Raw genomic sequence first — 15780 nt, forward strand, 5'->3', positions numbered from 1 at the left:
TGCTGCTGCTGCAATGCTTAGGGGTCTGAGACGTGTTTTGCAAATTTTCCTTCGGATCATTCTGGGAGTTCGTTTGGTCCAAACTGGGCTCTAACACTTCTACTAAAGGCTACAAAAGAGTGAGAAAAGGGAGTTCCAGCCAAAAGGGCATTTTTCACATGTTGAATGCATCCATATACCTTAGCCTTATTTTTTTCTATTTATTTTTTTTCAAAAGTGCTAGTCATTAAGAATCCAAATGAAAATGCTGATGAAAAGCCATGCCCACTCAGAAATTAACAACAAATATTTCTGCTGCACACATCCGTTTTTCCTCTCCCACCCAGTTACACCCAGAGCTCTTAAAGTCAACTTTCTTCCTCAAAATCCAGTTACAAAGATGCCTTTCAAAAGAATTTGCAATGGATGCATTGTCAAAAAGTAAAGTTAAAAAGACATCTGCACGCGTGCATTGGCATTACACTTTCTAATGGGATGCACTGCCAAACTGCAGCACTGCAATCTCATTTTCATCTTTTTAAAAAATAACTTGAATGGGGCTGAAACTACACACACTCCCTTCTGGAAATAAAATATTAAACTTTGCTAGTTTTCGGGACCATTCCAGGCACTTTAGAAGCAGAGCAAACCCCCCTGAGATTTCATAGTCAGAAAACATTTAGAAATGGGAAGGATCTGTTCAATTATATATATCTTTTGCTCATGCACAAATGTTGCCTTTCCTGAAGTTGTTGCCATAAAAAAAATCAACGTGTTTCAACAATTTTTACACAGCTCTGAACAATGGGCCTACTGATATGAATAGCAGCTATGTTTACAGGAAAACATTTTTGAGATTGGAGTCATTCACATGTGAAATAAGGAACTATCATGAGAGATGAAAATGCAACAGCATCTTGAATACCACCATATTTTAACCCTAGGAAAATATTTGTAATGGTAATCATCTAATTTCCTTTTCACTATTTTTTATGATAGGACAGGCATCGTTTCTCTTCAGGAAACTTTCCATGGCGTGCTACGTGTGTTATGAGACGTATCGGTAAAAGCCAGGGCTCTTGCTAGGGGATGCTGGGCAGAGGCAGGGCTCCGTGCTGGTTTCCAGTGCTGCTCCTGGCAGGCTGCTCCTAGCTCTGGGGAGATGGTGATCCTGCAGCCTCAACAGTAATCCAGCGGTAGCATGCCTGGGAATGACCACAGGATGTGGTATTATTCCATATATTTAGAAAATTAAATATGCTAGAGCCTCTTCTAGGAACGTATTCTAATTGTTACAGGCTATATACTTTGGAAACTCCACGCACTTACAGCCGTTAACACTGATGGAGATGCCAATGGCTGTCCAGCTGCTGTGGACAAGCAGTTTGTTACTACCAGAGGCATTTGTTTCCCTTCAGATATCTGTTTTCTTTTTTTTTTTTTTTTTTTTTTTTTTTGCTTCAAAGGGCATCCATGACCCTCTGATGCTTGCTGGTTCTGTGGAGTATGTATTGAATAACTGAGTGATAGGGAAGACTTAGAGGTTTTTCATTGGGCTTGAGTATTGACTCTTCAGAGTACTAAAAATGTATATTTTTAGCATAGCTTTTATTTTTGGCTGAAAGTAAGACCCAGTGACTGTGTGAAATCATCATGGGAGGAAAGAAAGAGCCTGCTGGCTTTAATGCCCTTATAAGCTAACAACTAATTTACATTAATAATTTTGAAATGTCTTGTATTAGTTTTTAAAATGCTTAGAGAAGCATGATTTCCTGAGTAGAAGAAGAAGAAAACAAATGAAAAAGCTGTAAGTAGAAAAATTGTAAGCAGAATATTGCAGCCTTCTCCCGAAGGGCTGGTGGGCCAGGGGAAGCCATGGTAAAAGAAGTTGCAGTAGGGAAGAGAAATGAGTTGAAGACTGAGAATTTTATTGAATCTATTGAAAAATAGGAAATAAAATACACAAGCCAACCATCCCAGTGAGATGGGAGTGTCAGGAAACTGCAAAGAGGACTGCCATCTCTGCAGCCCCCCATGAAGAGTGGTTCCTCATCTCCATCCTCAGAGCCCAGGGAATAAACAGAGGCATTTTGCTCGACTTTGGGCAGATCCAGGGCTTTATATTGCAAGTGTTTTAACCAAGAGGCAGATATAATGCTTTCTTTTTCCCCACTGGCACTGTTTGCAGGCGGGAAGCTTGGTGCTGCTGCTATTAACCCCCAGGGCGGAGGGGGTGCTGCGGCCCTCCTGCAGGCTGGCAGCTCGCGGGCAGGTCCACGGCCGCTTGCTCCGGGTTCCTGGCAGTAGATTAAGTTGATAAGTGCCATACCTCTTGTGTTTTTAATTAGGTATCAGTGGCTGTAAGTGATTGTTCTGTTTCAGTCCCACGTAGCTTATTGCAGCGAGGAGGGTAACCGTAAAGCATTGCACAGCAGTGTAATGAAGAGGAGCCTTATAAGTGACACGATGGGCTTATTGATGGCACTAATACGTGGGGAAACAAGAGCATGAAAGAATTTCAGCAGCTGCTGGTGAATGTAGGATTTATCTCCCGTCTCACTTAAATCAGTATAAAACCGAGAGCTCCTTGTCTTTGGCAGAAATCTCCGGGTACAATTATATCCGACAGAATTTGGTGCGGAGAGGAAGCCAGTGCTTGTCCGTGTGTGCAGGCTCCGCAGTGCAAACAAATACGTTTCTCTTGATCACCACAAACACAGACTAACTGTTTAACTTTGTAAATCAATATAAAGGTCTATGATGACATTTTCCTACAAAAATTAATAATTAATGCTCTAATCACTCACTTAAGGTGTTATTAGTTTCCATTGATTAGGCCTTCCTGCTAACCCCAGCTAGTCTAATCAGTCTGCATGAGAACAGATAAATATATTCAATTAATCTCTACCCCCTTCAAAATTGCGTCTTCAGATCAGAAGATAGATTCTTGGTCTTCTCAGTGCATCGAACCTGACTTTATTAGAAGAATCCTATCAATTTTACCTCACAAAAGCTAGCAGAGACCTCTAATGATGGCCCTTCACATGCTATTAGTCATGTAGTTTGTCTTGTAAGCACGAAGGCCCCTTCCAGCCCTCAGTGATATGAATAAATTATAACAATGTGTGTCTGACTTGATATATTTATTTTTTAATATTTAAATTCCTACACTGGAAAAGGTTTTAGTTTTTTTGTTTGTTTGTTTGTTGTTTTTTTTGTTTTTTTCCATGAAAGGAGGTATTTTTTCCACCCTGGGATTTCACTGGGGGGGGGGGGGGGGGGGGGGGGTGGTACTGCAGTGATATGCAGAGAGTGTCTTCAGATTGCCTGCTCGGAAATTTTAACTATGTACAAGTTGTAATATAGAGTGCAAGCAAAAGATTGTTTTTCACCTGGAGATATTTGAAAGGTCGTTTTTTTTGTTTTGTTTTTTAAGATTTTCAGGACAATGAGAAAGAGAGTGAGAAGGGAAATGCATCCCCCTCTCCTGAGCAGGGTGAGAACGCTTCCTAGCGAGCACTGCCTTGCAATGATGATCTTTCACCCACGTAGGGCATTTGTTGAGAGAATCAAGAATAATTCTCATGGCTTTTTTCTTAACCGTCGTTTACAGAGTTAACGAATTACACGTAAGATTACCCCTGAGAGGCACTGAGCAAGTCTGATGGTGAGAAAATGGAGAGACTGCAGAAATCTCACCACAGCCCGATGGAAGATGCAGATCTGGGGCTACATCATCATCCTGAGCTGGTGCCCAGTGTACTTAGAGCCTTGCTTTTGCAGATTTTGTTTCGTCTGCAAGTTTCTGTGCAGCTCTCCTGACAATCACCTTCTCCTCTTCTTCAGATCAATGTATTCTCTTTAGTCTTACTACTTCTGAGAATGATTTTAAATTTACCATTTTAAAAACTTTCTTTTGGTCTTAAGATGCGATTTCTCTGGAAAGAAAAGCAAGCCTTCAACAAATGGAAGGAGCAGCAATCCTAAATCTCCTTGTAAACTCTTTTTTTTCTCTTTTACAGAATAAAGGTTGCCTAAAATTTCCAAGGAGGCCCCATTCTCTCCTGCATTCCTGAATTTGTCTCCTCCGACCTGGGAAGCTAAAAATGAGGTTACTATGGGAGCTGCTCGTGCTGCAATCGTTCATGGTGTGCCTTGCAGGTAAAATGTCATTTTAAAACTTTTGTTTCAAGAATGCTGCTGTATTTCACTCAGAGGCAAAAGCATACTGTGTTTTATATGCTAATGATAAAATAGCAAAATAAGCCCGTGCTCCACGTCTGGTGTTACCAAAGGTTGCTGCACAGATCTCATTGATGTTCTTAGCAAGGTCCTTCTCCTGCTGATTGGTATTGGCACAGCAAAAGCTCCGTGTTTCAGAGCTCTGCTCTGCCCATTTCCTGTTCTGAGCTGCTGTTGACAAACGTTGTTTTCCCATGCTCAGTGCTAAGTGTTTCAATGCTCAATTAAACCTACGTGGAATATAGCTTTAAATCCCATTAAAACGGTGTTATGAGGAGTGTTATAGCTAAGACCCTGCTCCATTTAACAAATAATTAGAATAACATATTTCAGTAATAAAACCATCTTCTGTAACTGTCCTTATTTAACTTTTTTTTTTTTTTCCATGAGAGTTGCACTGTTTTGAGCAAAATGAAATTTCTGAGTATACCATTTTCCTGAAGCCAAAACAGTTCTTGAAGACCCTTCAGATTTACGAAGGGCCAGAAAAGCTCGCACCAAGAGAGTGCCTCTGCTCCTGCAAACTGTGCAGTTGGCATGGTTCGCTAACACGTGTTTTATTCTGGGTGGGGGCTGTTAGATTTTAATTGCTGTTTGTCACTTTGGTGTTCTTGATTGCTCTAATTTATCTGTTGCTCGGTGCTCAATTTTGTTTAGTAACTTGTGCTTTCTTCTATTTTATATGTGTACGTTGTCAGGGTACTTTTAAAGCATTAGGTAATAACAAACTACTTAAATAGTGTTTACTTTCTTCTGCTTAGCTCTACTGAACACAAAGCCACTTTTATTCCGGTACTTATTGGTCCCTATTTTTGAAATTTGGTTCCAAGTCTTCCTAAATGTGCTATGACAGTTTCTGAGCTGGCAGAAAATTGGATGCAGAGAGATTCTGCAATGCAGTGCCATCCCTGTGTCGGGAACTGTAACCCTCTAGAAGTTATGCTGCAGGAGTAAAGAAAATAGGCTCCTTTATTATAAGCAAATAAGCAAAATTCTGGAAAAACAAAAGCCTGCAGAACAGTTTTGTACTGTGATTTCCATATTTAAGGCATCTATCACATAACGTCTAAGGTCAGCAAAATGAAAGTTTCAGCAGAATGTGTTCGGGGGTTGTATTAATCTTTTACATTTGTTTTTTCCTTTTCTTTCAAAGCCACCTTTTTTTTTTCAAAGCCTCCAGTTTGTTCACAGACCTTTTTGTGCTGTCCCAGAGTAGGTGAATGTTGTTTCAGGATGGGCTTTTTGTCCCTTGCACTGTCCCAACTCCCTGTGGAGGCAAGGGACATCGGAGACTGCTGCAGGGCTCCGGCAGCCACTTGGGCTTTCTGCGCGTTTCCAAAATTAACATCTGTTCCCTCGAAATGGCACGAGAACTTCCAAACCCTTCTCTTTTGCGTCATTAAACAGCTGTCAGATCCGTGGCACAGAGGACCCAAACGTGCTGTGGAACTACCAGCTACTAGCTGCTGGAGCTGCTGCACTCAGGGATGCTGCTATCGATTTTATGTGCTGGGGGTTCGGACATAAGTTATTCATGGCAGGATAACAGGCTAAGATATGAAACCTAAATCAATCCCAGGAGGTAGCTTAAACCAGCTTCAGACTAGTGCAAATCTCATAATTTTGGGAGCTATCTGGCACTTGGAGAGGCGGCAGCATTGCTAAAGGTCTTACTGAGTTTAATGCCCCCTTCCATCCATCACCCAACTGGGGACTGTGTCTTTCTGGGTAATTTTCTGGATTGTTTGGAGATGTATTGATAAAAACTAAGGCGCTTGCTTTGACTCAATAGCTGATGTATAAACCTGGGTTCCCGGTTTTCTTTTCAGGAGTTTTTTCCTCAGGTGTCAGCTCTGGGATGCAGCAACTGCAAATTATTCCTTTGGTCTCAGATTCGTTAAGGCTGTCAAATTCCTTATGTATCAGTTGTGAAGGTGATAGTTTTGAAGTCTGGCGTGTGGGCCAAGAGGCAGGACAGGCCATGAGAAGCAGCGTGCCGGTGCCCACGGCCTGTAGTGGGGTGGCTGGGATAGGCTGCACAGGCCTGAACGGAGCCTTCCCGTGTCTGCGTGACTCTTACACAATTCTTTGCCTCATTACCTTCCCGTGGCAATGAGTTTCACTGTTGAAGTCTTATTTGCATGTTAATGAGCTGCAGTCCTAGTCGTATTACCCGTGTTGAGTGTGCGTATGCATATTTTATAATGTCACTTAACCTCTGAAGATGCATACCGGTTTTGGCAGAGGATGGAGGAGGAGGCTGGCAGCTCTTGAGCAGTGCTTCTGCTTTGCTGTCATGGCTTCTGTCCTGCCCTCAGCCTCACAGGCTCTGGTTTCTGCCCTTGTGCTCGTTCTTGCCCTTTAAACACAAAGATCTCTGCTCAGCACAAGCAAGGCTGACCCTCCTTTCTCCTTAGCAAGCACCATATAAACACAATAGCTTCAACAAACAAATTCACCACAGGGCTCTGTAATGGTGCTTCTGTTTCCCCAAGTTTGTTTTCCCCAAGGGAAGGTGCTGTGGCAGCTCTGTCTGCTCTGATCAGGGCGATGGAAGCAACTTCAGAAAGCACAAGCCAAAATACAGGATTGAGCATTTGTTTTATTTATTTATTTCAATGCATAAGAAAACAGTGTACTTGCTAGCATGGCTTTGTGCTGTGGAGGCCTTGGTTTTGCTGCGCCGGGAGGGCTGGCAGCTCGATGGGACATTGACACTGATGCTGAACATGGACAAATTTCTGCATTGCCCCCAGGGAGGTTTATGGGTCACTCTGAAATTTCTGTGCTACGCTCTGGTACATGAAAATCTGGAGTTTCACCACTGTCTGTATCCAAAATTAGATATAGAAGCGTTTGCTATGGGCTCTTGGCTGGTTCTCAGATGGTGTCGGGATGGCCCAGCAACACCCAGCTTCGTTCTGCAGATCCAGGCACAGCATCATGTTTTTCAGTATAAATTCTATCATACTTTTCATTGGAGCAAAACAAAAGCATTGTTTCACCTATTATCCACTGGAAAATATCATTTTCTAATCTAGAAATATGCACAAGAGAGCAAAAGTTGGGAAGTCAAAAACATTTCTGCAGAGCTTAATTTCAATGTGTTTTTTCAGAGCTGTATTTTAATAGGAAAATATTCTCGTAAATGCCTGTCCTGACATTTTTTCTCCTTCTGTCAGATTCTGATACAGCATAGCCAAATAGCTCAGCAGTGGGTCAGGACAGAATATTTAGAGCATGGTTATGTAATTCTTTGGGAAAAAATAATATATATATATATATTAAAGTGTGTTCCACTGTTACACAAAAATGACAGTAATTTACATCAATGCAGCTTGTGAAAAGAACTGGCTTTAATGAGGAAATAAGTGTATAAGAAAACTTACTGTATATTGCATATTCACATGGTGTCTTACTGACAAAGTACTGTATTTTTAGACTTTGAAATTTCAGAATAATACAAGGCCTTAGTTTAAACACTGAACATTTGCTACATGAATAGGTAGCATAAAATAATGTAATCATTAATGGCAGTCTACATCAAACAAAGGGTGATTTTTCAGGAAATGTGGACATTTCTTTCCCAGCTCCTGTTGAATTCCAATGAGATCTGGGCATCCAGCTCTGTTACAAATTCAAAAATTCATACAAAGATGAATATTCACAGGCCAATTTAAATGCCAGCTTCTATCCAAACAGATGTAGGTTATGTACAAAATAAATTCTGCTAATTTCAAGTCTGAATATAAATAATTAAACCAAGAAGAGTAGTACATATTAAATGATGGTCTTCTGTAAATGATGCAGCAATTCAATTTGTTCAGCTTTTTTTTTTTTTCCTGGTGCTCTGTAGTTCCCATGACTAGTGCTTTGATGTTAGTCGGTAGCTAGAAAGTGATTAATCTGTTGCAGTTCTATAATTAATTAATTTATGTTTTGGTCAGTTCTGCAACACTTTGCATTTCTGTACCCGGCTGCCTAATTACTGTTTGCACAGCACTTGGAATAGATAAAGCACTGAATGACTCCTATTAATATCATCGCTTCTGCACTGTGACACAGCCTTTGGCTTCATGGCTCTTGGTAAGATGTCACTGAAGTTCATGGGAGGTTTGTACAGATGAGATCTGATACTTATACTTAATACTTTTTTTTTTTTTTCTGAATTATTTGAGGTTTGTTGCTCACTTAAAGCTCCTGTACTTTTGAATGGTTTAGAACGAAGTCATGCAGAGCCGTGCGTGCTAGCTGTGAGCATGGGTTTTCTCCTGAAGGTTAAATACTTACTGGCATTTAACATATATCCTTTCCATCCGAGCAAATGTATTACTGGAGATTAGTGCTGAGAGTGCACCGGTCTTCACAACTCCGGGCACCCACCACCACGGCAGAAGTTGTTATTGCTGCAGTGCACCAGGGCCGTGAGCCCAGCAAGATTGATTGTGTTTTTCAGTACATCAATATGATGAACAACACTTTCATGAGTGGCTTTTGGGAATTTCTCTGACTGAATTATATTTTTAATAAAATTGTGTGTAATTTACTCCTGTCAGTAGCCATCGCGTAACCTGGATCCAGCAAGGTATGTGGCTGTCAAAAAGGAAACAGGGTCCTAGCATGCTGCAGGGAGGGATGTCCGACAGAAACGGGAAAAAAGCTCACACCTTGATGCCGTCTTAGATAGGGTACTGTGTGCAGTCCTGACTGTGTTCAGGAGGTGTTCAAGCCACAACGAGGAACTGCTACAGCAGTCTGGAGAGCTGGAGATGAAAAAAGGTTCTTTTAAACTAGGAAAATAGAGGAGAGAGGGGAAGAGCTAAGAGGGCACTGGGATAAGAACAATTAAATCTGAAGTGAGTAACAATTAATTTAAATTGAAACCAGAACACTTTTAGACACCAAATGGGATTCGACAGTATCACTCAGCTGTGCGTTGCTGTAGAGGGGAGGTTAGAAAATGTATGTGATTATGTGTAATGTATTCTTGTTTAGGGATTATATGACAAGTTTTTCTGTGATTGCAGAGGATTGGACTCAGCCTCACAAGGGGTCTGTACCCATTTCATGCTCCTGATCTGTCAGCAGCAAAGCCCTCGCTAGATGTGACCTGACTCTGATCTAGGCCATAATTTCAAAAATTATAAGGTTAGAGACAATATCAATGCAATTCTCTCATATTTTTTTTTTTTTTTACATGGAGATCATTAGGTACATTATATTTTTTTTCTCTACTTAACTCTCAAGTCCGTCTGGGCAAGTTTAATTACATCTTTCTCAAAGAAAAATTACTGAGGTAACATGATGCACATTGAATAAAACAGAATACACAGACATTTTTATAAGCAGATGTTCTGACTGTCTGTGTATTGATCCCCTGTGCATTTTATATGATGCCTCTTTTCAATTTAGCTTCTTTGCATTTAAATTAGTAGGTACGTATTGAAATTAAATCTCACTCAGGGAGTTACAAAAATACCTACTTTTCCAAGCATCTATCAAATTAGGAAGAATATGTACCCCAAATGCTTCTTTATTGCCAATAAGAATGAAATTTTATGGAAAAAAGTGAGGTGCTTAGTCTATTGCTTTATAGGTACAATCTCTTATCTGTTTCTTAGCAAATCTAAATATTATTGGAAAGGGACCTTGTTTTGCAATTCTTATGTGGTCATTGAGAAGAACAGGAAGGTAAGAGCTGCAGCAGGAAGGTAAGAGATGCAGCAGGAAGGCTGCCAGGTCAGGCGCTGGGGTTTGCTGCTGACTCCATCCCTTGGCTGTTGCCTGGCTCTATCTCCGAGCTTTTAGATGACACTTTTGCACAGCCTGAGAGCTGCAATCCTGGGCTACAGTGCATAGCTAGAAATAATGATATACGTGTTCATTGCATGTAAAACGGTTTGCACATTTTCTGAGATCTTGGGTTGGAGCTCATATTTACTGCTGTGTTTGTCTAGAGTTGCTGGGGAAAGTCTGGTGTAAGCAGGCAGAAAGCTGCATCCATGTGGACACTGTCAGCTTGTCATCCCCTGACACTGCCTCGCATAGCCACAAAAATATCCCTTTTCTCCACAGTTCTGTGGGCATTTTCTTCCTTTAGAATGGCAGCAGGAGTCGCTGGAGGGACAATTAGTTTCCAGTTGTGACTGGTGGGGTAAAATCTCTTGCTTTTGCCTCCTGCCCTGATCTCATGCAGCTGAGCATTAGCTGATGGAAAATGATGTTGATGGGGATCGTTATTATTTGGATAAAGGTCTTTCAGCTAAGCAGCAATCAAGGGTGATCATCCAAACGGAATAAAAGGGGAGAGGGTCAATTAAACTTTGATAATTATAGTACTGTAAATGTGGGGAACAACAGAATTACCCTTCAGTGAGAGCAAAGTGTGTAAGCAGGCCAGCAGAGCATTGCTGGCTGATGCTGTCCCTAGCAGCAAGTAAGACTCTTGCTGTTTGTGTGATTTGGTAGTGTCTGACAGAAATGCATGTTGCTTTCTGCCACCTAGGCACTGGCTGTTGCAAGGGCTCTGGGTTGTGCAGCACTGGGGCCATGAAACATTTCGGGTACTTGTGTGCAGGGAGTTTGTGCTGCAGGTCAGTGCATGGCCAGTAAGGGGGATGCTCCCAGGAAGCGGCTCGCTCATCTGCACGTTTAACGCTGTTTTACTGGAGCGTTTGTGAAATGCCGTGACGGTCTGCACTCTGAAATTAAGGGTGTTCTCATGACAGGCTGCGCAGACTTCTTGCTGCAAGTTCTAGAGAAGTTCTCCCCAGTATTATGCTGAAAAACCAAAATGTACACGTTATCACCACAGTGCTTCAATTTATTTTTCCTTATGTATTTGAATGTTTATTTAGCAATAAAATTTACATATTTAGCTTCATAATCAAACCAAGACACAATTGTTAAATAGGCTATATCCCATTAATTAGGCTGTGAAGCAAGGCAAGCATTACAACCATTTATAATCGAGTACTGCTGAAGTTGATAATCAATGAGACAGGCAACTAATTAACCACCCAGCACTCGACATCTTCAGCTGAAGTTGGTGTCTTTCAACTTAATTAGGCTTTCCAGGTGTCAGTAAAAATATGAAAAATATATTTATCTTAATGTACCTTATTTCCACTTTTCTGAGTTGAAACTGATGAAAAGTGCATCAGTTTCAAGAGAAATTGTCATTTATAAAACATCCCTTGTCTGTATTGCGTAGCTAAAAAGTCATACGTATTAGAAGGCTTTGTTTGAACACATGGGGTACAGCGTGTTTTCGATTGCTTCCTCTTTATTGTGGCTGAAATTTCTGCCACATCATTATTTGATTCATACCATCTAAGTATTTTTTTGATGCAAAAGAGATCCCTGACAAAGTTCAAAATGCTATTGTTGTTTTCACTTGTGAAAAGCAAATAAGATAATGGGTGTTCCGTGGGATTGGAAGAATAAATTATTTCTGCCCCTGCAAGCCTGCTGTCTGTAAACAGACAAGATGAAACACTCGCTGAGAGCCGGATCAAGCTTTATTCCTGTAGCACTCGCTCTCCTTCCGTTTTTAGGATGCTCCATGTGAAATGGCATTTTCTCTAGGTTCACACTGTGTGGCTTTACTAGCAAACATTTGAAGAGGGACTTGAAAGAAGGCAGGTTGATGGTTGGGCTTTCTGAGATGTGAAGTCAGGGAGTGAGTGATGCAGAAGACAGCAAGATAAAAAAAGGGGCTGGAGGCAATGGCTGCACGGGTGGAATGAAGATGAGAAGCACACTTCCTCAGCTACAGAAAAATGGCTGCAAAATTCTTGGTGTCAAATCATCCTCTTCAGACTTTTTTTTTTCTTTCCTTTATAATGTCCCTTGCAAGGGGAATTATATCGAGAACAAATAACGGCATTGTCATATTTCTGAGCTCTACTGCTGAAGTCCCGGCTGTGATCTGGCAATAACTTCTGGCACTGTGATCCTTCTCCTCGCACATTTGTCATGAGTTTGCGATCCCCTGAACGCATAACACAGATCTGACACTTGTAGTACGCCAGCGAAAAGGTCTCCAGCCTCCTCTGTGATTGATGCGCAGGTATTCTGCTGGCCGTACCCAGAGAAAGAAAATATAGGGAAGTTCTGCTGAGAGGGGTGACGCTGCCAGTTAACGTCAAGGTAAGACAAAGAGCTTAAGGAGCAAGAAGTTTTGTTCTTGCTGTTTTCCTCCTGAGTGAGGTAAGAGGACTTCGAAAGACTTAGAGACGTGAGACCAGACCACAGTAGCACAGCACAGAAATGATGGCTGCCGTGGTACCTCTGAAGAAGACCCCAAAACAGCTCTTATGTGCACCAAAGCACAGAGTCTGGGTTTCCTGGTGGGGCTGTGGGGTGCAGCTGTAGCCAGGGCACCCGGGCAAGATCAAGCTGGAAGCTGCTTTTTCAGTCATGCACATTTGCCTGTGTTGGCTCCCTTTGGTCCCTGCAGGTTAGGAACACTGAAGTATTCAAGGAGAGGAAGCAAATGTAAAAGGCAGCACAGCACATCGTCCATTGATGAAAGATCTATTCTTCAACTGTGGCCAAGAACAATTATTGGTAAAGGCTACTTCTCTCTCATGCTACCAACTGGCAAAACTCCCTTCCAGGTGTTTGTTCCTCTGTGCTAACGTTAGCTCCTCATTTCAAAATACGATAGCTAATTTCCAGCATACATAATTTACAGAAGCAAGCTATTTTCTTATTTTCAAGATCTAAATAACCTAGCATATGTTATAAAGTCCTGCTTCCTGGTGATAGCAGAGGTTCTCTTTGTCTTTTCTTAGTTGTCAGAATATCCTCGTGATAATGCTCTTCAGACAATTAATTGGAAAATAATCTACATAGAATTTTCCAAACTTTATTAATATTGATTTTCTTAAAAAAAAAAAAAAAAGAAAAAAAGTTTAACAGTTGACGTACGTTTCTTGATTGTTTGATTGTTTTTTTACTGCATTTCTTCTTGAACTTGCATGTTTTGTTTTATCTCTATTTTTGGTACATTCCCGTACTTAGTAGAGAATATGGAATTTATTCCCTAATGGAAGGCAAAGCAGTGACAAATCATCAGTTAGCGGGAAGGGAGAGAACCTAGCACTTTCCCGTGTAAATTATGTGAATCCTGGATGTAAGCCAGGCATTCATTTGGTTAAAATGGGGTTTGATAATTGAAACTAATTTAACATCGACCCTGTTAAGTTGCATTTTATTGCTCATTTAATACGCCTGTCTCACAGGCTCTCCAAAACTAGGAAGTGCCTTTGTAATATGAATTTATAATTTGTCAGAGCTCCAGCCAGGTAGGGAAATGCCGAGTTTGCTCCATGGCATCAGCACCAATGCGTGGAACAAACATTTCGTCACCACGATGCCTTTGGGCAGAGCCCTGGGTCGGTACCGGTGGTTGCGCTGAGCAACACAGAGCCCTGCCAGAGCTGCTGCATCCTCTGTGCTGCCCCAAAAAGCAAAGGTTGGTCTCTCTTGACAAATTGCAGGGGTCTTCCAATAGCCTGAGTCCTTACGCTGACGTCTGTCAAAAAACGCCACTTTAAATCATCCCAGGAGCTGTCTCGCTTTGTTCTAATGACCCAGGATTTTCATGTTCTGCTGTCCTGCTCCTCGTTCCCTCTGCCTTACTGTTCTGTTGCATGATTTCTGCATTTCACCACTAGCTAAACCTTCTCTATGGAGCGTGAATCACCGGAGCGTGAATCACCGTGCAATTCTGTACACAGCACCCTTTTGGTGCCAGTGGCAGCGCGGCACTAGGTGTTGGGTACTCAGTCACGGTCATATTTATCAAAAGAACAATGAGCAAAAAAGGTGAAAGGGCAAGAAAATACAGGCGTGCCTAAACCCCCATGATGGATGCTTGTTTACAAACACGTCCTTTTCTGCAGCTCTGGCTGCAGGAGCGCTGTGTGAATGATAAATTACAGGAGCTCTCCCCCCGTGGAGCGCAACAAGAGCAAAGCAGCAGGAGCACACCGGGCTTGTGTCGGCGCCCTGGGCACAGGGAGCACGAGGCACGGAGTGGGTGTCAGCACTGATGCAACATGCAAAGAGGAGCACTGCAAACCCATCCAAAACTCCTTAAAGTGGAATTAAAAGGTGCAGTTATTGCTACCACACGTGAAGTGTGACCTGGGTAAGAAAGCGTACAACTATTTAAGGTTACGCCCATGCCCAAAAACCACTGACCAGAGGCATTCAGTGCCTGGTTTTAGCTGCAATTTCTAATCCAGAGCACTTTTAAAGCACGTGGCTAATGCCCTTTTTAATGTAAAAGCATGCAAGCAGATACTAAGGACGGCAAACCACCCTATGAGGCAAAGCGTAGGGTTGTCTCCCTCATCATGAAAGAACAACATTTGACAGGCATTAGTCATGTTAATTAAACCCCTGCAGGGTGCAAGAAAGGGGGCACTTGGATGTTGTGTCAGTGAAGGATTTAGAGCTCATTCATACAAACAAAGGGTTTTGTTGGCAGGAGATGGCACAGGGAATTGGCCCTTTTGGTAGCCGGGTGCTGAACTGCTGGGCCAAGCTACTCTGTGTCTTCTCATCCAAAAGTAGTGAATTGGATTTCAGAGCAGAAATGACATTGAAAATCAGTCAGACGCTGCTTTAAAAACAAGCAAAATATACTTTCTCCCTCTGAGTGACCTCAGGAATCAGATCAAACCTAGAGCAAGACCAAGGCAGAGGACTTTGTCATCAGGTTACTGTTGCATTTAGAGTTTAGACCATTCCCAGCAGGTGCAGAACTCGGCACAGCGCAGAGGTAAGAGGGAAGAAACCACAGACAGAGCAAAAGCCTGGGACTGACTTCATGCAAGTCTGCAGATGTGAACATCTGTAGCATGTGCCCGTGGGTTGCTGCACACCTGTAGGGTGAAGTCCTGGTGCTGAGCAGCGCTTGGACAGCTTGAAAAGGTCGAGAACTGCTGAACCACACTGGAAAACTGCACGGGATGTGAGGAACCTGGGCTGTGGGCTTGGGGAAGGGAAATCTTCACCCTAGCTTTGACGTGCTGGTAGATACTCCCACACTAAGGATGTTCCAGGGGCTTAAGTGCAGTCAATAATAGTTCAATTAATATGTTTCTCCTTAATTTTTTTCTTGTCAAACCAAACTTATAAAATTTTACTTGAAGTCACCATTTCACTACATTTCGGCAGCTGTCAGGCTCGGTGTTTCTGTTCAGTCGTGGCTGTGCTGTTTCTGAAACATGCTTGCTGTGTATAAAATGTGCTTATAGTGTTGGTTTTTCTTGGTGATACAAGCTAAATGTGCCTGTCAGTGTTTTGCAAGATTGATTTGTGAAAGGCTGTTAGCCTGTGAGGTCTTACACGTTGGAGTCAGCAGCAGAGTTCACAGCTCCTGCAAGGTGTTGTGCTTAAAATTATGTTGGAGGCTTTTAATGGTTCCTCTCTCATTTAACTTTCCTTATTGTCACATCCATTACTGGTAAAACTTAACCACCTCATCTTATTCTTAAGTGTAGATATTCTCTGGTGTTTTACTGCTTCTAGAAGTATTTAGGA

General features: G+C 42.0%; 1 protein-coding gene across 7 annotated transcripts in view; it reads left to right on the forward strand.

Annotated features, from left to right (window-relative positions):
• Positions 1–15780, forward strand: part of CNTN4 (contactin 4) — a 294079-nt gene that overhangs the window by 145515 nt on the left and 132784 nt on the right. For 6 of the 7 annotated variants that reach the window (XM_035337706.1, XM_035337710.1, XM_035337704.1 and 3 more), the window contains one exon: positions 4002–4140. In XM_035337706.1, coding sequence (XP_035193597.1) covers positions 4086–4140 — 55 coding nt within the window. In that variant the 5' untranslated portion in view covers positions 4002–4085. Of the gene's footprint in view, positions 1–3147; positions 3159–4001; positions 4141–15780 lie in introns of those variants that run through there. The other variant, XM_035337708.1, reaches the window with a different exon arrangement.

Source organism: Oxyura jamaicensis, chromosome 12 (genome assembly GCF_011077185.1).
Source record: "Oxyura jamaicensis isolate SHBP4307 breed ruddy duck chromosome 12, BPBGC_Ojam_1.0, whole genome shotgun sequence".
In the NCBI taxonomy this organism is placed as follows: Eukaryota; Metazoa; Chordata; class Aves; order Anseriformes; family Anatidae; genus Oxyura; species Oxyura jamaicensis.